The sequence below is a fragment of the Neolamprologus multifasciatus genome, chromosome 8, assembly GCF_963576455.1.
Source record: "Neolamprologus multifasciatus chromosome 8, fNeoMul1.2, whole genome shotgun sequence".
In the NCBI taxonomy this organism is placed as follows: domain Eukaryota; kingdom Metazoa; phylum Chordata; class Actinopteri; order Cichliformes; family Cichlidae; genus Neolamprologus; species Neolamprologus multifasciatus.
The window spans coordinates 29,571,771-29,594,514 of NC_140446.1; the positions used below are offsets into that span (position 1 = coordinate 29,571,771).

Here is a 22,744-nt window from a genome sequence, read left to right on the forward strand (position 1 = left end):
ACTGTTGGCTGTCCAGTGGATTGAAGACAGAAGACCATTAAGATCGGTGATATGCTCAGATTCAAGTTAATCATTGGCTAGTTTGCAAGACAGTCACTCAGACATTCTGATAGAGATTCAGCAAACACAAAGTCAATATGATGGGGCTTATGGTCACGTTCTCATGGGTACCAGTGCATCGTGGAGTTAAAGGAAACAAAATGGCAGATAGGACAGCAAAGGAAGCTACAAAGAGAATTTCAGTGGATCTGGTCATCTATGTCAGTTGGACAGAGATTAAGAGTAGAATATGACAGAAAATGGAAGAAAGGTGGGGAAATCAATGGGAGGAAGAGAGGAAAAGGTGATGGTTTTACAAAATCCAAAAGAAAACAGGAGAAATGAGAAGCACGGGAAGGAACAGGAGAGAGGCAGATTTGGGCACACTGGTTTGAATAGCACGTTATTTTTAAAAGGAAAACACCACACAAGAAAATGTGACTGCAGTAGAGAAGATAACGCCATGTTTTAGTGCACTGCCAGAAATGTGACGCTGAAAGAAGAAAACTGATTCAAAAGCTCGGTTATATGAAAGTGAAACTGGATTTGTTAGATTTACTTTGCAAGAACTCGAAGAGTGAAAGTTATCAGGTCATATTTTGTTTTTTAAGACAGACTAATTTGTTTGGAAGGATTTTTTTGTAGGTTTTTTTTAATATTTCAGAGCACACTCTACACCAGTTAGTGGCGGTAATTCACCATTTTGCTGTTTGCCAACCGCCAATAAATGATAAAGAAGAAGAAAAAAGAAGAAGGACGCGTCACATGATTGCTCGAGCACTTCGCCTGTCTGTTGACACTGACAGCTCATCATTTTTGTTGAACCCTTTAAAGAAATCTGCTACATGGCTAGTTGCTTTCCGAGTGTGTCCGAGCTTGTGTCGGAGGCCCGGCGACTGTACGGACAGATGTTCGGTGACGAGCCCGCTCGAGTGGCAGTGTGCGCGCCTGGAAGAGTGAACCTAATAGGAGAGCACACCGACTACAACCAGGGACTCGTGCTTCCAATGGTATCAGTACCACACTACCACTCAATAGAAGTCTCGCATTATCACTTTCATGTCGAAAACAGGCAAAGATCTGATTTTAATAAAAGGATTTTATGTTAGTAATAGTAAGAATAGTGCAACAGTGATTTTTCTCTTCTTTTTTAAATAACTTCTGGAAAGAAATTTCTTCTTGACACAAAGACTAAAGACAAAACTAAGTACTTCCTTGTGCATTTGCTGTCAGGCCCTTCCTTTAGTGACTGTGGTGGTGGGAAGTGAAATATCCGGCCAGGATGTTACCGTGGTAACCGCAGCCTTCGACGCTGACGAGCCTCACCGGTTGGACTTCCGCCTGTCTAGTGATGGATCTGCACTGTCTCCAGGGTTACCCCGCTGGGCCAACTATGTAAAGGGCGTTATACACCATTACAGGGGTAAACAAGCCTGTAAACACATTATACTGTCACAGTGAATGAGAACAGATGTCAAGCAGAATCTCACAATCAAAATTTTAAAGAAAAATCCAAAAAGTCTACTTTTTATGTGTCTTGTGTTTTAGCTTCTCCAGTCCCAGGTTTCAGGGCAGTGATAGCCACCAGTGTCCCCCTGGGTGGAGGACTGTCCAGCTCTGCCTCTCTAGAGGTGGCCTTTTACACCTTCCTGCAGCAACTCAAGCCAGGTTAGAGTCATATTAGAGGACATGGCAGTGACTGAATACTGAATCAAGTATTTCTGTGTTATACTGCTTTCTTAGGCTATGTCCACACGTACCCGGGTATTTTTGAAAACGCAGATTTTTCTATGCGTTTGCACCTTTCGTCCACACGTAAACGGCGTTTTTGGTTACTGAAAACGGAGATTTTTAAAAACTCCGGCCAGGGTGGATAATTTTGAAAACTCTGTTTTTGCATTTACATGTGGACGGGAAAAACAGAGAAAACGCAGCGTCAAAGGTGTGCGCCTCTTTTGACGTCACACTGTGCGCCACATTATTGTTTCGGTGAAATGAATTTCTACAATACTGTTACTGTTAACTGTTCTCTCTGCAGTGTTTAAATGCTTACATATACACCCACAGTTACTGTCCCTCCACACATACGACTCAGTTCTGCTTCTATGCCCCAGCTTTGTTTACTATTTCCCACCGAGGCTTCTAGACTTCTGATTGGCCAACATTTCTGCACGGTTAGGAATATATCGCCACCTGCTGCTTTGGCATGTTCCTAGCAGCGTTTTCCTTCATTTCTGCCTTTACGTGTGGACGGGATTATTTTTTAAAACGAAAACGGAAAATCTCCGTTTTCAAAAATACCCGTGTACGTGTGGACGTAGCCTTATTCTATTCCACTACATTTAGTCCTTGCAGTTATTATACTTTACCATTTATTTTACTTATTGTTTTGATTTCGTTCAGATTTTATAATAATCTGCCGACATATGATGCTGTATTATTCTTGATAAAGCTACCCAGTAGTATTTAAGTCATTATGCCAAAAGAAGACTTCTCAAGTAGTAAATGCCTTCAGATTCACTTGAGGAATAAGTGATATAGAGTCCTGACCTCTCATCGCCTCTCTGCTACCTGCTTGTTTCAACACGTGTGTTTGTTTTCAGTCTCACGTGGCACATTTTGATGGGGCCATTGCTGTTCACTCTTTGTTAGAGTGATGGTGGCCTGGCAATAACAGCTTTCATGCTAAAACAAAATGTATTCCAAGATATGGTTAGAGTGTTTGAGCGCTCTTAACGTCTAACCATACTCGTACTGACAGCCGATGCTTATTGATTTCACGAACAGGCCGATGGTGTTGGAGCCGTTTGATCTACTCTTTACTTTTCTTTTTCTCATAGATGATGGAAACCAGGTGTCCAAAGCATTAGCCTGTCAGCAGGCTGAACACACTCATGCTGATGTACCCTGTGGCATTATGGATCAGTTTGTATCTGTTCTTGGCAAGGAGGGCCATGCATTGCTCATTGACTGCAGGTAGTACAAGCATCTACTGAGTGATGGTCTTTGGTTACAGACATTGTTACTATGTTATATTTTCATTAAAATTAAAAAGAAAAAAAAACGTGTTTGACAGATCGCTGGAGGCCACCCCCGTTCCTCTGACAGATCCAGGCCTGGTCATTCTCATCACCAACTCCAATGTAAGGCACTCTCTGAGTTGCAGTGAGTATCCCATAAGACGGAGGCAATGTGAGACGGCTGCCTCCATTCTGGGGAAGGACAGTCTGAGGGATGCTACGATGAAGGACCTAGAGGGTGTGGATGCTTTTTTTCCTTCCTGTTGTAATCCATTTTCTCTTACTGTTTTACAGTTCATTGGCAGGTCTTTGAAAGCCTTAAAAACCACAACTTACAGTCCCCACAAACAAGGTCTTAAAGTATTTATCTGAGTCCAGGTTATTTTTATTAATTATATACAGTGTGTAGGAATTCAAATTATTGCAAAAGCCAAATAAATTATTTGCCAATAATGTACTGTGAGAGCCGGTAACTGAGAGTTTTAATAATATGAAGTAAAAAAATGTACATGTCTTTATTCAACATGCCTTCTGCCTGACTCTAAGATGGTCAGGAGGGAGGCACTGACTGAGTCTTGTTTATTTAATTTATACGACAGCATACTGTCACATGCACTGGAGCACTAGTGGAACAGATAATGTCTAATTTACTCCTAAATTGTGGAACAATGGTGGACCTTTGTATACTTATTAATTTTGCCTGATTGGATGGCACTCATTGATACCCATGAAAACGTTGTTTCTGCATTTATTCAGGATGTAATTTGCTTATTTCTAATTTCTGATTTCATCTTGGTGTCAGTTTGTACCTTTTGAAGCATGCAGACATTTTTTTGCTATCCACCACGTCCTACAAGTGATAGATTGTGTACTTTTTGGCATTTCACCATTATTATTATTATTTTACTAATAGTGCTGGTTGTCTCCACCAAGGAGGTAGTGTTTGCATCCTCTCATTGTGTCTGTAAACATGACAGCTTGAAAAGTTTAAATGATTTCTGATTTCTGACCCCAGTGGGGTCTTATTAACAGTTCATAAAAATTTCGCAACTGCCAAAGTCTTCAAGGTCAAATTTATGATTTATTAGTTAAACATGAACATAAAAGCCTTGTAACTTATTTTTGACATGTAGAAAGTACCATATAAAGATTTAGGCTACGTCCACACGTACCCGGGTATTTTTGAAAATGCAGATTTTTCTATGCGTTTGCACCTTTCGTCCACACGTAAACAGCGTTTTCGGTCACTGAAAACTGAGATTTTTTAAAAATTCCGGCCAGGGTGGATATTTTCCAAAACTCAGTTTTTGCATTTACGTGTGGACGAGAAAAACGGAGAAAATGCAGCATCAAAGGTGTGCGCCTTTTTTGACGTCACACTGTGCGCCACATTATTGTTTCGGTGAAATGAATTTCCACAATACTGTTACTGTTAATTGTTCTCTCTGCAGTGTTTAAATGCTTACATATACACACACAGTTACTGTCCCTCCACACATACGACTCGGTTCTGCTTCTATGCTCCAGCTTTGTTTACTTTTCCCACCGAGGCTTCTAGACTTCTGATTGGCCAACATTTCTGCACGGTTAGGAATATATCGCCACCTGCTGCTTTGGCATGTTCCTAGCAGCGTTTTCCTTCATTTCTGCCTTTACGTGTGGACGGGATTATTTTTTAAAACGAAAACGGAAAATCTCCGTTTTCAAAAATACCCGTGTACGTGTGGACGTAGCCTTAAATATGTCACATTTGACCTTTGAGTTCTTCTTCAAGATCAGTTGATCTGAGGTTCAAAGTGATGATAACAGCATGCAAACCCATTTAAAACTAAGTTTCTTACTGTTGTTTGTACTGACAGGCATGTAAATATCAGGGTGACCTCTGACCTCTTCCTCAAGGACACAAATTTAATAAAATGACTTTTATCTTTCTAGACTCAAATCTTTTCACCACTACAGTAATTCATAAATGTTTCACTTATTTTATTACTGCTTTGAACTTTTAAGCATTTCTATTTTGCTGACCTTTGACTCGTCTTTACTTTTTGTAAAGCACTTATTAGCATTTCAGTACTTTTAGATGACTGTATATATTTTTGGGGTTTTTTAAACTCATCAGTTAAAGCTAACCCTGTTTATTGTTTATCGGTTCAGAGGCCAGGGGAAGGATGGATGACGTTACCTACAGAAGAGCTCGCCATGTAATTGAGGAGATCCAAAGAACTGTCCAAGCTGCTAAGTCTCTAGAAAGAGGAGAATACAAGGAGTTTGGCAAACATATGGTTGACAGCCACAACAGTCTGAGGTACAGATAGCAAATGAGTTACTGTATAGGTCACTGTCAGGCATGTTGTAACTCGATGTCCCTGTGGCAGAGATCTGTACGAGGTGAGCTGCAGGGAGCTCGATGAGCTGGTGTCTGCAGCCATGGAAGTGGAGGGCGTCTTTGGCAGCAGGATGACAGGAGGAGGATTCGGTGGATGCACTGTGACTTTGCTACTCGCTGAGGCCATTGACAGGACCATACACCACATACAGGTTAACACACACACACACACACACGTATAAAGATGTACTGCATGTAGTCGTGGTTATCAGGATGACCATGACCAGTAGAATCAAATAACCACATATTCAGTGAAGCTGGTAACCTTAAAATAAACACTTAGGAGACACTGTTATTGGTCAGTGATAAGCTTTTCAGTACAAACCTATTTAATGGCATATATAGACTTAAAATTCCAAGGCTTTTTTTTATGCCCTGTGATATACTACACAATATGTGTGTATATTTGAGTTCTGTGTGGATTTAATCAGTCAGGATCAGGACTAGGGATGGGTATCGTTTAGGTTTTATCCAATACCGGTGCCAAACTGGTACTTTTGAAACGGTGCTGGTACTTAAACGGTGCTCAAACCGGTGCTTAAAGAATGGAGAACACAAAATTGGTCCAAAAACCTCTCATGTTCAGCTGTTTTTTTGTAAAAAGATAACAATGTTAGCCTTTTCTGCAGCTATGGGGCATATATGGTATCACTCTTGTCTCACAGTCATTTTAGCCTTTTTGGCCAGGGTGAAGGGAGTATCTGCCATCAAACAAGAAGACAGCCGCATGTAGCTATAATGGTGTTTGCTAGTTCACCTTACATGCATTAATGTAATAACGTGGTTAGCCTACTCAACGTAAATTACACACGAACAACATGAAGCTACTCACGCAGAGAAGAACGGCTGCTGCTGCCATCATCATCATTTCTGCTACACTGGCAGGGCTAGGGGCCAGGACTCTCCTCTTCGGGTTTTTGGGGGATGTTGCTAACTCTGGGTCGATAACAGGCACCACACCCGCAGTAGATGTGCTCGGTGTGAGGTCTCGCAGCAAGCTATCAAATACGGCGCATTTCTCAGCTTTTAAAAAAACGCTATGCGTCGCCAGGTGTTTCATCAGATTCGAGGTGTTACCTCCTTTGACAGTATCACAGTATCAGCTTAAAGCACTTGTTGCAGCTGCTGAGTTTGCATATTTTGCTGTGAAGTACAGCCAGACTTTGACCGCTTCGCCTTGGCCATTTTTAATCTGTAGCTCTGCTCTAAAATACGTACGTACCTGGACCCGCCTACTATCCTGGGAAACGTAAAATGATTGGCTAGAATTCAAAGTGTATGACATCTCAGGAAAAAAAGCACCGAAAAAAAGCACCGAAATGTGCGCTGCTTTTCGGTCTGGTTACTACCGTTTATGTCAGAACCAGTGCCATGATGGCACCGGATACCGGTACCCATCCCTAATCAGGAGTGCTCTAATGATCACTTTGAAGAAATATTTGTTGCAAATTAAAAATAAAAACAAACTGCATTGTTAGAAATTAAGATGAAATGCAATTAAATAAAATCTGTAGAAAGTACAATTCCAAATATAACAGTTCAGTAAAAGCTAAACTTGTGATGGAGCTAGGTTAGCTGTTTTAAAAGTGTGCTAAGTTAAACGTGACTTGGAGCAACCTGATGATGATGGTCACACCTGGTCTGAAGTTTTATTATAGGGGCAAAAGTTTTAAGCCATCATTAAATTTTGTTTGAAAACTTAGAATTAACTGTAGCATTTTTTTTAAATATACAAATCCACAGAGAAATATAGTTAGGGCCACATTAAGAAAAACTAAATTCATAATTTTGAGAATAAATTCGAACATCTGTTTTGAGAAAAAAGTCAAAATGTGGACATTACAGCTGTTGTTTCAAGACAAACTGCCACAGTTGCTGCACCATCTGAGTTAGTGAAATCATACTTCAGAATCAATTTTAGTAACAAGGAAGGAAATTTCTCTTTTAGCACATAAACACAGTGTGGTGATAAGGATAAGATGGTCCAGAAAGCTGCATCTGGTCAGACAGAAAAACCACACTAACTTAGAAGAGTGGATTTGTACAAAATGAAATAGCTGGTAATGGACAGATGCAAAGTTATTGATGGTTACAGCCTTGTGCAATATAGAGGAGGTATGTTGTGTCACAAGACGGTTTAATTAATTGTTTCACTAAGTCATCTACACAAGACATTTTGTAGAGGATATAGCAGTGGTAGCAATGTGGTTATCTGAGCTGGCACTGGGGAGCTAGCCTTCAAAGTTGTGGGGACCAAAATCCTGGTCGCCACAAGTTTGAAGGCATTTTTGAGACTCAAAATGTGGTTTTAGTGTCAGGGTTACAATCAGGTTAGGGTTAGAGAAAGCATTATGTCGATGAGATGTCCCCATAAGGATATGAATACGTGTGTGTGTTTGTGTGTGTGTGTGTGTGTGTGTGTGTATAAGGGGGAAAAAATGTCAAAATACACATTAAAATTTTTTTACACATTCTCACTTTTTATTATGCAGGCTCTTGCATTTTGCAACATGTTTGCCTTCACAGATATATAAAGAGATAATAAATATTTAAATATCTAAATTTAAACAAATGAGTGGTGGCTCAAGACTTTTGCACAACATATTAAATTATGCCATTCTATGAGGGTTTATGGCTCATCGACATATAGTGTACAGTGGTGTATGAACAGTCCATTACTGGCTACGTTAATGACCACTACAGTATAGGGGTGTGTGTGTGTGTGTAGTTGTTGGCCCCACAAACACTGCTAATGTATAGGGTGCAGGGTCTGACACAGTCAGCATTTCTGCCATCTCTTCTTCAAATTTTAATAATACACGTAGTAGCTGTTTTCCAGTCTTATGTGCCAGAACACGTAAAGTAATCATGCATTCATGCAGTGCTTTTCCTCTCATATGCTGTCTGTAGCAGCTGTATTATGTATTTAACCTCTTCATATTTCATAGTGTAGTTTTATCGTTGTAAAATTATCCGCTCTGCTGCCATTACACTTATCTATAGTTGTGACTGAGCAGATACTACCAACACCGCCTCTTTTGTGTGAAAACATCCAAGTGAAACTCTGGGTTAACAAAGTGAGAGGATAGCTATGTGTGTGTGACCTGTCTTCACTGCAGATATCAGGCTAAGTAAACTTAGATTACAGAAAGATGTTGCTCACAGTACAGGACCCTGTACAATTGTTATAAAGGGGGAAACTGTCCATGGAAACCAAAACAGTTTGTTTGTGCCAGGCTTTAAACATGCTGATCTTTTTTTTGACGGGAGAGTCTACGGAGACTGACTCGCTTTTGGAATCATCCTCAAGGGGCCATTTTTTTGTTTTTGTTTTGTTTGACACCTGATTGTGCGCTCTAAAGAAGTGAATAATTTATTAGCATTTCCTTTCAGCAATTGTATTTTTCATAGGAACAAAACCAGTTTTTTGCTTTGTTTGTTTTTCGGTAGGTAACTCTATTTTTTCTGTTTTTATTCTCTTTTCTGGTAAATCTTAGCATGTGTGAGAAGAAAAATGTGTGGAGCATTGTTCATTTGTTGACAGTGGATAAAAACACCTTTCAGTGAGCTATCACTTTAAGAGGACATTACAGACAAATCCCCAGTCCCCTGTGTCTTGCTCAGACATCTCCAGTGTGTGAGAGTCAGAGACAGTGGGTGAGAGCTGAGAATAAAAGCAAGTTTCATTGAGACGGAGCCAAGAGTCCAGTCATTGGCATGCTACTCTGGTTACCCGGTAGGCCTGCTGCTGGTTGACACAATTCAGGATCTTATAAGAGATGCATCAATAAAAGTTTTCGGCCGCAGATTATCATTGGAAATGCCGGCATCTGTAAAGATGTCACTTTGACTTTGAAGCAGCATTGAGAAGAAAAAGAACAGCAGCCTTTTTCATATTTTGAAACGGCAGTTTTATCTTCAGTTTCTGAATCAGATTTGGCAGATTTTCTTGTATCTCTCCGAACTTGGCTGTATCCAGGACACCACTGTGGCTTGCTGACTGTCAAAGGAATAAAGGCTTTGTGGGGAAACAAAAGAAATACTTGAATCTTCCACAGTCCTCGACATTCCTGAACAGGGCATAATTCTTGTCCTCACAAAAGCAACACTGACTTCACAGGTATAAAAAGCACAGCTTCACCTACAGGATGCTGGAGCTCAACTCTTCAGATGACAGCAAGAAGAACTCTCTTAAGGACCCTGTGTGCTTGAACGTCGGTGGAGAAATCTATACAACAACCTTAGACACTTTAACTCGCTGCCGTGACTCGATGCTAGGCACCATGTTCACCGGACAAGTTCCTATGCTTAGGGACAGCTGCAGCAACATTTTCATCGACCGTGACGGTAAAGTGTTTCGCTACATTCTGAATTACCTGCGCTCTGGCTCTTTGGATCTGCCAGACGGCTTCACTGAACTCGCACTGCTCAGGAGAGAGGCAGATTTCTTCCAGATACCCCGTCTGCTGGAGGAGATTCGTCACTATGAGGTATCGGTGCCTCTGGGCCTTAGAGGTGGGCCGTTAGGAGCCATCATGATAGTAAAAGTCGACTCCAAGGTACGTGTGATGGTTAGCTAGACTGTTCATCTGCTCATAATAGATTTATTTATTTTACTAGGTTAGTCGATCATGTTTACTCTTGACCACTAACTACAAGCCAAACAGTTTGTTTTTAAGTGCAGAAAAATAGAAACAGGACAAAATGGTTTGCAAATTATTTAAAGTCCATAACTTTTGTTTTTCAAAAGTAGTACAAAGAAAATGAGACATTATATTATTTGCTCAATTTGACCTCAGCAAACACACATACATTTAATAATGGCTCAAACATCAGTAAAACGCCTTCATGAAGTTTGCACACCGAAAGAAAAAGTCCTACAAGTGCATATGCAGTAAGGCTAGCCAAAAAAAAACTTGTTACTGCACCTCTTTAGTGAATCCTGACTCAGTCAGAAGTATTTCTGCTTTTTAGGAAATGGTAAATTCAATTTAATTCAATTCAATTTTATTTATATAGCGCCAAATCACAACAAAAGTCGCCTCAAGGCGCTTCATAGATACAGAGAAAAACCCAACAATCATATGACCCCCTATGAGCAAGCACTTTGGCGACAGTGGGAAGGAAAAACTCCCTTTTAACAGGAAGAAACCTCCAGCAGAACCAGGCTCAGGGAGGGGCGGGGCCATCTGCTGCGACCGGTTGGGATGAGAGAAGGAAGACAGGATAAAGACATGCTGTGGAAGAGAGACAGAGGTTAATAACAGATATGATTCAATACAGAGAGGTCTGTTAATACATAGTGAGTGAGAAAGGTGACTGGAAAGGAAAAACTCAATGCATCATGGGAATCCCCCGGCAGCCTACATCTATTGCAGCATAACTAAGGGAGGATTCAGGGTCACCTGGTCCAGCCCTAACTATATGCTTTAGCAAAAAGGAAAGTTTTAAGCCTAATCTTAAAAGTAGAGATAGTGTCTGTCTCCCGAAGCAGGCACTGTCCCAAATTATTTGTTAAAATGACCATTTATTTCCTATAGCCTCCTAATTTGTAATTTTTTCCATAAATACTAAATGACACAAAAGGCAGTTTCTGGTTGATTGCACTCTATATACAGAACTGTGCAAGTCTTGGGCAACAATTTCTTTATATTTTGCTCGGAAAATATATTACAGCACCACTGGCTGAAATGCAGCCTCAAACTGTGTTAGAAGCTCCTATTTTATTCACTGTTCACTCTTGCCTTCCCTCAAACGTTGTAACAGTTTGAACCAGGAATGTCAGATTTGGCTTGACTTGTTGCCATTGATTTTTTTGAATACAGTTCTTGTGTAATCTTCCTCTCTTGTCCTTTAAGAACCACACCTTGCCAAGCTATGCCAAGTTTCTAGTGAAGAGCTGTGTGGAATTGCCTTATGGGTAAAAAAACAAAAACAAAACAAACAATTTTATGCCTTTCGAACTCTGTTATTATCACCATTTATCTGATATTCAACAAAAGAAACTGGTCAGATAGTTTCCTGTTGTGTGCGTTTGTTTTGTTTTGTTTTCAACAGGCTGCTCCATTTTTCCAAGTGGCTTAAACACAAAATACTTTCGTCTTAAAAAACAAACAAACAAACAAACCAAAAACAAACAAACTTTGAAAGACCTTCAGAAAGATCTGTTTCTGAAGACTACTTTAAAAAATGAGTCATTGGAAGCAAAATATAAAGAAATGAGGGTTGACTGAAGACTTGTACAGTAAAGAAAGAAAGAAGGTGCATTTCCCAAACCCCCGAATACCCTCACATATTTACTGCATATAATGATGGACAGTCATAGCATTGGTGAAGTGCATTAAATTAGTTGCAATAACTATTGTGGTAGCAATAGTTATTGCAACTGTACATTTTTTTTTTTTTACAATTTATGAGAAAATGATGTTACCTAACATCTTAATTGCATTTTGATTGTTAATTTAGCTCATACAGATATGATGGAGGTGACCCATTTCTTGTAAAGCTCTGGTATCAAATAGTGTTTTAGTGAAGAAGTTAACCTAATAAACAAAACTAGCCAACACTGAAGTTTCAATCATCCAGTTATAGGATAGTGGGTATGATTAGTACTTTCCAAATGTTTATGCCATTAATCAGTGATGATATTGACAGAAGTCTCAATGTGACAATTGTAGTCAAAGTGAAATCTGTAAACGTTTAAAATGAAAAACAATCTCCTCAGAACTGTGCAGCAGGTCATCACCTACATATGTATAAGCGAGAAAAAAGGAAATACCCTATAAATAATATGAATTAATAAATAGTGTAAGTATGATGACAGGTGTTATTTATGGTTTTGGACAACTGTTATGTTTTAATCGATTTCATAAGTTTGTTAAGAACAGGTGCATAATATCATACCACATTCAAATAGCATAGTAATTTGGTAAATTATGGCTTAACAAAAAATTAACTAATTATTTAATATGAATGAAATATGAGCAGAGAGTACAGTCATGTTGTTTGGTTCTGTTCTGCTGTGAGTGCTTCTAGTTAGACTCTATCTGTTCCTCGTTCAGGTGTGCAAAGGTTTTTTTAATCAAATAACTTTTCCCAATAAACCATCACAGCTAGTGTTTTGTGTATATACAAGACATATACAGAGGTTGTGTTTGTGCACCTGTTTGCATGTGTAGCCATGGAACAACCGGTTCTTTGTTTGTGTATACTCTGGGGGATATGTAGTCAGTATGTTCTTCCCATCTTATTTCAGGTCCGTGTTCTCCATTTTAACTTGCGCCATGGGCCTGAAAACTATGAACTCCGCACATGCTCTGTACGAGCGTTCACAGTCGACCTCTTTTGTACCTGGAGGGCATTTCTAGGTTTGCTTTGTGAGCGCTTCTCCTACAGGACATCCCAGGGTCTCAACAGCCCTCACCTATGTCGTCCGAGGCAGAACAGACTGAAACTGGAATGGGTGCCAAAGCCTGACGAACTCCCACAGGAACAGTATGATAAGCAGCAATACAGGGGCCTAACTTTGTCTAGCCCTGAGGTCACGTGGTCGGATGACATGATGAACATGCACTACAGTCCCTGTGAAATCACAGACATGCAAGGCTTTTTGGAGGAGCTGTTGAAGATATCACTTGCTGAGGGGTTCAAGGTTGATCTAGTCTCTCCTGACCCTGCAGATATTCTTAACTGCACTTCACTTCGTCTTGTGAAGTCGTGAGCACTGGATGAAAGTGACTAGGAAAACCAGAACATACCAAGATAATAAACTATAGGATAAGATGAGATAGCCTTTATTAGTCCCAGAGTTAAATTTGAAGCAATGAATTCTCTATGACATGGAGTTAGATCTACTGACACATTATGACTAGGAGGTCATTATCTGTGGTTCTTTTGTTTTGCTATCATAGAGTTTACTAAAAATAATGCAAAATGTGCTTTATTAATAAAATGGTAAATAAAATGTACTTTTTTGTGGAAATTCTGATATTGAGGATACAACTTCAAAATTTAGTTTGGGCTCTGTTTAAAAATGGCAACTGTTTTTAAAAGTAGTGCAGTGTGAGTAGTACTAAAGCACACACCAAGGAATGATAATATTCATAGCCTGTTAGTCACTCGGCTAAATGTGTGACATATATTGTGACTCACTTTACAACAGTGTTGGGAAGGTTACTTTTAAAATGTATTCCACTACAGATTACAGAATACATGCCCCCAAATCTAGTTTGTAACGTATCTCGTTAAGTTACTCAATGAGAGTAACGTATTCTGAATGCTTTTAATATATTGTCATGCTTTTTACAACTACATGAATGTACTATTGCTGTATGATTTATTATTATTACTGAAGGATACTCGCCACCGAGCTAACATTGTTAGCTGGCATTATCTCAGGTTAGTTCATCAACTGCTTTCAGAACTGCACGATTATTTGCAGCTAGCAGGTTGTTAATGCTATTCATCAATTGTAACATCAAAGATACTGAAGTGGCACATAACCCAAATAGCTACCACAATTAAAACAACGTAGTTGCAGTAGGCTAACGTTCGTTTTTTAAAAAGAACTTCCTTCCAGATGTTTTTTTAGGTTGGGGGTGGAGTCTTTTGAGTGCAACTTGGTTGCTGCCAAACAGAGTTTGCATTGAATTGTCAGATTTCACCCATTCGTTTCCTCTTTAAATATGAAGTGGTGTCAGAATTTCCAAGTAAGAAATGCATTCCTGTTCATGCACTGCTGGCTCTGTTGTGCTGGCTTCGGATCCATTGTGTAACTGATGCCACCAGCATTAATAGGACTCTAATTTCGTGTTTTGTTTGGGTTTCCGGCAATGCGTGGAACTACCAAAATCAGAGAGGGGACAGCATAACATATGAAACAGGAAAAGACCACCTTGTAATCCATTCATTTCAACAAAGTAATTGTATTATAATAATCACCTTGTCACGCCTCCTCGAGGGCAGGAGGGGGTAACACAACAACTCCAGAAACTCGGTACAAGTGTAATAACAAAAGCGAGTTTAATGGCAGCTTTCCCACATAAACAATAACCCAAATTCATACAACAAATGTGGGGGGAGAAAGGGACAGTTAGGTTGTGCCCAAAATGACAAAACCAAAACTTAGCTGAGCTCTTACCCTAGAAAAACAAAAAAGGTCTGTAAAGACTTTTATGGGTTCCACACTTAATCCAAGATAAACGTCAAAATGTTGCAGAGCCAACAGAACGGCAAGAGTTTCTTGTTCGATTGTAGAAGACCTTCTCTGAGGATGAGTGAACTTCTTTGAGAAGTAGCACACAGGGTGATCAAGTTCTACCTACCTACCCCAACCACGCTAGCATCAACCTCCAACTTGAATGGTTGGCTAAAACCTTTTTGGTTAAAGGAATCTGCCAATAACCTTTCAACATATCCAGTTTAGTCATAAATGTGGCAGGTCCAATGTCATCAATGCAATTATTGACGAGAGGCGAGGAATACATGTCAGGAACTGTCACAGCATTCACTTTGCGGAAGTCCGTACAGAACCGTGGACTCCCATCAGCTTTAATGTCCAACAAACATGGGGAACTCCAGGGGCTACAACTGGGTATTGCAAGTCCATTTCTAACAAGATACTCTACTTCCTTTTTCACAACTTCTCTTTTGATGGGATTGTATGCACGCTGTTTAATGGGTGCAGGACTGGTAAGAAAAATGTCATGGGATATCAAACTCGTCTGGGTAGAAACATCCCCAAACATACACCGGAAAGACACAATCAGGTTCTGAATGTCTTCAGCTTGATTAAGTGACAGGTGAGACAAATAGTGGGACAAGTCAGACAGAATCTCACTATTACTTAGTCTCGTCCCCTGTGACACATCTTTGCGCAGGACCGCATCTTCCTCACTGCTTTCATTGGCTATATCTGAAGCTACGCATGCTATAGGGGAGCTAGACTTAACCTTGTGCGGAGTAAGGGGATCATCTTCATTCTCTCTAGAAAGATAATGTTTCATCATGTGGCATACTCTAGTCTTGCGACAACGATCAGAGTTTGAACAACACAAATGGTCTCACTGAGTTTCTTTTCCACAACGTACGGTCCAGAAAACCTTGTTTTCAGAGAAGAGCCCAGAATGGGGAGCAGAACTAGAACCTGATCACCAGGTTTAAACTGACGAGCATCTGCTCTCCGATCATAGTGTTTTTTCATCCTTACCTGCCTAGCAATTAAGGTGTCCCTGGCAATAGGGCAAGCTGATTTAAGGCGCTTTCTAATTTTAGCCACGTACTCAGGGATGCTCTTTAGTGTTTTAGTTGGAACAACTAGCTGTTCTTTAAGGATGTGCAATGGTCCTCTAACTTCATGTCCAAATTCAAGCTCTGCAGGACTAAAGCCTAGGGACTCTTGAACTGCTTCACGAGCAGCGAACAATAAGAATAGTATACCCTCATCCCAGTTCTTTCCTGTCTCCAGACAGTATTTGCAGAGCATGGACTTTAATATCTGGTGAAGTGCTCCCTGACTTTCAGGATGGTAGGAGCTTGATGTAATGTGCTCTACTCCTAATGCTTTTAATGCCTGAACAAAGGTTCTAGACTTAAAGTTGGTTCCCTGATCAGTCTGGACTACCTTTGGAAGACCAAACACTGAGAAGAACCCTACCAGAGCTTTACTGATGACAGGAGCGGTGATCCTTCACAGGGGCACTGATTCGGGAAACCTAGTAGAAGCACACATCATTGATAGAATGTATTGGTTCCCTGACTTTGATTTTTGTAAAGGTCCTACAACACCTACAACACCACAACACTTGACTGACAAGATGACTCAACAGACAAAGGCAAAATACCATCTCGAATGATAGACTGCGAACGACCGGTGTCTCTCAGTATTGTTACAGGCTGGTCGTCAACAGTATCACCTGTTAAAGAAACACAACCCTGTGTGATAAAAGGTTTGAAACAAGGATCTATTTCACGTTGAGATGTTTGGGTTCTGGGAGGTGACCAGTGTTGGGTAAGTTACTTTAAATTAGTAACTTAGTTACATTACTAGTTACTTCTATCAAAAGTAACTCAGTTACTTCAAGTTACTCGTTACTTTCAGAGTAACTAGTTACTAGGGAAAGTAACTTTGGTTTTACTCAGAATTCTCTTGTTAATGTGTTGTTTCCGTAACTGGATACCCAGCAAGATTGCCAGTCGTCTAGCTTGCTTACTTGCCACAAGTGCACTGTGCCACCTACCAATAGAAAGGAAAAAATAATGTGCACATTTCCACAAGAGAAATCCCACGCCTGATTCTATCCTAGCCTGCTTTTTACATCCAACACAAAAACTGCAGTCGTGGTGTTTTCGATTGTACTCAGAACTCAGAAATTCTGCCTTCTGAATAGGAAGATGTAGGTAACACCAGACTGCAGATGAGCTGCATACAGGGCTGGACTGGGACAAAAAAAATCGTCCCGGGCATTTTGACTAGAGACCGGCCCACCATTATAGGAAAAATCATAAAGCCTTTGAATGAAAATAAACACTGTTGTGACAGTGATGTACACTGTTTTGATGGTATATATGTATCAATCTATCAATCGTTTGTTGTAAGACTCAGATAATTATTTTTTTAAAAGTGAGACATTTTAAATGAGAATAAGAAAAGTATTTCCTTGTGCCCCCCTTTCCCTTTTAATGCCCTACATGGAACCCTGGCAACACTGCTAAACCCGCCCCTGCACAGTTACCAGCTGTCATCTCCTGGTTTCATCTTCATGTTTCCCTCTCACCACATATTCAAACCGATATCATGACCAGCAGGTTTACAGCTGTGGCTCCAGCAAACATCAGCTGATACTTAATTAATATTAAATAAATTTTAACAACAGCTGATCAAGCTTAAAAGTGCTGCTGTTGTTTACCGTGACATCCGCTGGTTTCCTCTTTCTGGCGCAAAGTGGGCGATAAACAAACAAGAGAGAAAAGCCGATCAGCTGATCATTGATCAGTTTCATGATTGAAGTAGAAACAGGAGAGGGAGGGTGAGAGGATGAGAGAAGAAGAGGCAGCTGTGCAGCGTAAACACAGAATAACTCCAACTTTGTGTCTTTTTCATTGTAGCTGAAGTCTGGGGCAAACTGTTCCTTTTCAGCTCAATACAAAACGCGTGATATTTTCTCTGAATACGAGACGATTCCGTTTTTTACAGGACGGTTGGCAACTCTAATAATTAACCTTATGAACAAAATAAAGTTCAACATCAGTAACATAGCACTAACCCAGCTGTATAGAAACTCCGTCATGCTAGCTAGCACGCAGTACGAAAAAGTCAGCATAACGAAAATAAACTCCACCTAAACTTGGTTCATATCTGACCCAGATGGACTGCAGGTTATAACTTCTTACCTGAAGTTCAGTTCACCTGACACTCTCGGACCAGCGGCCGCTTCGGGTCTCTCCTCTTGCCTCCCTTTTCCCTCATCCACCTGCTGGCTTCCACCACTTGCTAATGTTATTGAATCTGTGTAAGCTCCGCGATAGCCACCACGCGAAGTAACGAATAACGAGCCTATCTAAATCCCAGTAACGAGTAACGCGTTCCTGGTTTTGGCATAATAACTAGTTACCGTGCGCGTTACCACAATAATAACGTAGTTACTGTAACGCGTTACTTAATAACGCGTTAGTCCCAACACTGGAGGTGACACATTTTGAATCAAACCCACGCCCTTGGGTTGCGGCGGTGTAGTCTTATTTTTTTAGTGCAAGGCAATCAGCAATGACATGACCTTTTTTATGGCAATAGAAGCATTCAGGTACCTCACGGGAAAGAAATGGTTGCTTAGCTCTGGCTTCAGGCTGACCAAGATCAGGCTTTGGTGAGCGTGTGATCACAACTTTATCTGAACGAGGGGATGATGCAAACACATTTTTATGGGTTAAAATGAACTCATCAGCAGATTCTTAAAATTTTCCAATAGGATTAACTGACGAAGGGCTTCAAAGTCTTTCTTCACTTCACTTGCTGTGCACCACTTGTCAAAAAGAACTGCCTTCTCAAGTGCAAACTCTACATATGTTTGACCATTAGACTTCTTGTGATTCCTGAACTTTTGTTGGTAGGCCTCAGGTACAAGTTCATAAGCACGAAAGATGGACTCTTCAGTACATTGTATTTCATGCTATTTTTGATAGAGAGAGATGACACAACCTCCAGTGCTTTGCCCACTAGCTTGCATTGCAGTAGCACAGCCCACATTTCCTTTGGCCATTCCAGTACTGTTGCAATCCTTTCAAAGCATTAAAGTAAGAATCAACTTCTGTCTCTCTAAATGTTGGCACCAAAGCAATATTTTTGCTCACGTCAAACCTACAGGTGTTGCCTCTCGCAGTCAATGATCCTTCTTCCATTGGTACCCAATCTTGGGTGGGGGTTATAATTTTTCCCCTTACCTGTCGTTCTGGCTCCCCCTTGCCATAACATTTGTGTTGTACCTCGTCAATCTTTAGCCGTGAGAGCAGTTCCTTTTTCCAAACAGTTGGAACACTGAGCTTCTAGTTGTTTTGCTGTCAATCTGGATGGTTTGGTTTAGTATGTGGGGGCCTATCCTTACTGGATAAAGATCCCCCACGTGGGAATCAAACTTGCAACTCCTGTTCCAAAGGCGTGTAGGCCTACAAAGGCATGTAGTCCTACCACTATGCTATCTAGCTGCATATATTATATATGTTTTAGATTTTATCTTTTCCAAACATTTACAGGCCAATATCAAAATTAACATTTGTATCAAAGATCTTAGACCAGGGGTCAGCAACCTTTAAGACCCAAAGAGCCATTTGGACCCAGTTTCCACACAAAAGAAAACACTGGGAGCCGCAAATACTTTTTGACATCTAAAATGAAGATAACACTGTATATATTGTTTTTTACCTTTATGCTTTACCTCTATGCCTAATATAACAAAAGGAAAGACACCCAGCTGAACTAGAATGATCCACGTAGCAAACAAAAACTGTTGTGAGCCCCCCTTATATCGCCTTTGGGCTTTTGGAGCCTTGACCTGACTTTTAAAAAATAATTGGGGAAATAAGCACTATGCTGCTAAAAAATGAAAAATAGATATTTGCGAAATTCAGCTTAAATATGTATTTTACCTGGTTAATGTGTGTGGCGAGGCGTGGCCTGCAGCGCTGCTGCAGGGGAGGCGGACACACCTGAGCGGCACCCGCAATCACGCCTCGCTGCATTAACGTCTGTGCAATCTATGCTGTTGTGTTGTTGGTGGTATGTGTCAGGCTGTGAGCTGAAAAGCTACAGCCGGCTGTATGCGTCCAGCAACCGTGTGTGCAAAGTGGTCAATAAAGAGATGCTGAAAAGCGTGTTCATGCAAACATCGTCGGGTCTGCCGTGATATGTATACAATGGGACTTCTGCTCCCGAACCTCTGTGCACAGCGTCTGCAAATCGGGGCTGTACGAAGTCACTTTCATCTTTACGCAGGCAGCTTAACAGCTGTCATCTGTGAGGCGTGAGCGGCGTTTGTTTTTAACATAGTTCATGGTGGAGCTGCTGACATAATGTGGATCCGAACATCCATAACTGGCCTACCTGGGGTTGATAAGTCTCGATAAATGCACAGCGTTTCGGCGGGTATACCGGCTTCCAAGAGTGTGACATTTATTTTGATCGATAAAAAAAATAATAGAATATAATTTTATTTTTATATTTCAATATCACAATAATCTTTCAATTTAGAACTAAAAGTTAAAAAAGAACTAACATAAATAAAATACACTTCAGCTAAATACTTCTAATTTATTTTCCCAAACCACGTGGAGCCGCAGTTTAAGGACTAAAGAGCCGCAGGTTACCGACTCCTGTCTTAGACAAAACAATAGCCGAATAACTTAACTACTTTTTGTAGAAAAATAATGTTCTGGACATTTTCCAGTCTGATTTCAACAAATCGCACTCCACTGAAACCGCTTTACTTAAAGTGTATAGTGATGTTTTGATGGCAGCAGACTCTGGAGAGTACACAGTTCTGTTTATATTGGATCTCACCTCTGCTTTTGATACTGTTGATCACAGTATCATGATAAATAGGCTTAAGGACTTGGGATTACTGGTGTTGTTTTAAAATGGTTCATGTCGTATCTATCTGAGAGATCTTTGAGTGTCTATATGAATCAAGTTTTGTCTGAAATATCAGCTCTGCCTTATGGGGTACCTCAGCAATCTGTTTTGGGTCTGATTCTCTATTTGCTTAATATGCTCCCTCAAGGCCAAATTGTCAGACGTTATTTCTATTCATCTCTACGCTGGTGACATTCAGTTATACTGTTCTTTCAAAGCTTCTGAGTTTTATAAATTGTCTTGTTTAAATAATTGTCTGTCAGAAATCAAACAATGGCTAAACAACAACTTCCTTCTGTTACACTGGTTTGCAAAAGTATTCGAGCCCCTTGAACTTTCCCACGTTTTGTCACATTACAGCCACAAACATGAATCTATTTTATTGGAATTCCACGTGAAAGACCAACACAAAGTGGTGTACACGTGAGAAGTGGAACGAAAACCAGACATGATTCCAAACATTTTTCACAAATAAATAACTGCAAAGTGGGGTGTTAAATGTCACTTGAGAATCACTACAAACAACTGGTTCAGAACTGTTTTATGATCTAAGAAACATTTCCAAACTCAGACTACTGGTGTCAAAGGCGGAACTTGACATGATTATTCATGCTGCTTATCTCTTCTCGTTTGGATTACTATAACGGACTTTTGACTTGTTTCAACAAATCAGTTTTGGATCGCCTTCAACTGTTCAGAATGCTCAGGCAGGACTTTTAATTGGCACTAGCAAGATATCGCACATTATTGCAGTTTTGGCTTCTCTTCATTGGTTGCTGTTAAATTTTAGGTTTCATTTTAATTTTTTTGTTTTAGATTTTAGGGCTCTGCATGATGAAGCCCCCCAGTATATCTCTGACCTGTTGAAACCTCATGCTTCTTCCCGAGCACGTAGGTCTTGGGGTCAGAGGTTGCTGTTGGTCCCACGTACTAGGTTCAAAACACATGGGGCTTTTGGGGCAGTGGCACCGAGGCTGTGGAATTCTCTTCCACTGTCTGTACACTGTGCAGCTTCTATTGACTCTTTTAAAAAGCAGCTGAAGATATTTCTATAGAGATGAGCTTTAAATTAATTTGTTGATTTATCTTTTCAATTCATTGTTTTATTGGTTTTATTGTTAGCACTTTGTGATTTTTGAAGTGCTATATAGATACATTTTACTTACTTAAAATATTAACTAATTAAAACTTTTTATGTAAGTAGTAAAATGGTAGGAGGAACAATATTTTCATCCAGAGTAATGATGACAGGTGTGTAGCTGAAACACAAAAATCTGGCTGTTTCCACTTGACCACCCCGTGAACTTTCATGGGGTGAACTTTAGTTTTTACTTACTGGCTGTAGCTCAGGTGGCAGAGCGGATCAGCCACTAACCAGAAGGTCGGTGGTTCGATCCCCGGCTGCTCCATGTCCAGTCTGCATGCCAAATATCCTTGGGCAAGATACTAACCCCATGTTGCTCTCCGATGCATCCATCGGAGTGTGAATGTGTACGAATGTTAGATACTCAGCACTTAAACTTAGAAGTGCTTGTGTGAATGGGTGTGATTGGGTGAATGAATTAGCTGTATAAAGCGCTTTGAGTGCTCGGACAGAGTAGAAAAGCGCTATATAAGAACCAGTCCATTTACCATTTACTGTCAGCGAAAGTGATTTTAAAAGTGCTTCTCACACACCTCTTATTAATGTTCTCAGATAAGGTTGCAAAAAATATGTATAATTGTTGTTTTATGTAGTTTTACCCACTGTGCATACTGTGTCTCTGTGTGTGTTTCTCCCTTTTCCTCTACAGGAGAAATACAGTGGGACTGCGACTTTCTATGTCACAACTCCTGCACAGGGCACGCAAGTTCTCACTTTGTCCTGACCTCTGTCAACATCTCTGCATTCCTTTAATTTGATTTTCTTTCTTTAATTTCATTAAGTGGTGTACTGCAATACACACTAATGTTGATTGAAAAGAGTTGGGCAAGTGCCTTTATTGTTGAAACATGTTTAAAAAAAAAAAACTTTGCTTAAGATAACTTGTAGCAACTGCTTCATATTTTTGATATGGAAATCCAGCTGGGTTAAATACAATTTATGATTTTATATTGATCCCACATTTCTATTAATAAACCATGTTTCTAAAATGTGAATGTTTTCAGAGCTTTTTTTTGTTTTAACTTATTTTTTCA

The 22,744-nt window shown here is 40.1% G+C and overlaps 1 protein-coding gene and 1 long non-coding RNA gene across 4 annotated transcripts; one reads left to right on the plus strand and one right to left on the minus strand.

The window, feature by feature from the left end:
- The first annotated feature begins 764 nt into the window (after positions 1-764).
- galk1 (galactokinase 1) lies at positions 765-22,611 on the plus strand. 3 transcript variants are annotated; one of them, XM_085171337.1, is made up of 8 exons: positions 765-1,049; positions 1,273-1,462; positions 1,588-1,707; positions 2,880-3,015; positions 3,116-3,297; positions 5,214-5,364; positions 5,435-5,597; positions 12,701-13,412. In XM_085171337.1, exons 1-8 carry the CDS (start codon positions 885-887, stop codon positions 13,163-13,165), a joined length of 1,572 nt encoding a protein of 523 aa, XP_085027463.1. In that variant the 5' UTR covers positions 765-884; the 3' UTR covers positions 13,166-13,412. The 3 variants fall into 3 exon arrangements, with proteins under 3 accessions (XP_085027463.1, XP_085027464.1, XP_085027465.1); XM_085171338.1 differs by lacking the exon at positions 12,701-13,412 and adding an exon at positions 22,360-22,611 and having other exon boundaries at positions 770-1,049; XM_085171339.1 differs by lacking the exons at positions 765-1,049; positions 1,273-1,462; positions 1,588-1,707; ... (2 more) ...; positions 5,214-5,364; positions 5,435-5,597 and adding an exon at positions 5,604-10,004.
- Positions 21,189-22,361, minus strand: LOC146513314 (uncharacterized). The gene is made up of 2 exons (XR_014875847.1): positions 22,206-22,361; positions 21,189-21,905 (listed from the first exon to the last, which is right to left on the minus strand). It is a non-coding gene; the product is annotated as an uncharacterized LOC146513314 (long non-coding RNA).
- Positions 22,612-22,744: the final 133 nt, after the last annotated feature.

Coding starts and splice junctions, on each gene's coding strand:
- galk1 (XM_085171337.1), top strand. CDS start 885: ATGGCTAGTTGCTTTCCGAGTGTGTCCGAGCTTGTGTCGGAGGCCCGG. Junction 1,463..1,587: donor CGTTATACACCATTACAGGG/GTAAACAAGCCT, acceptor CTTGTGTTTTAG/CTTCTCCAGTCCCAGGTTTC. Junction 3,298..5,213: donor TACGATGAAGGACCTAGAGG/GTGTGGATGCTT, acceptor TTATCGGTTCAG/AGGCCAGGGGAAGGATGGAT.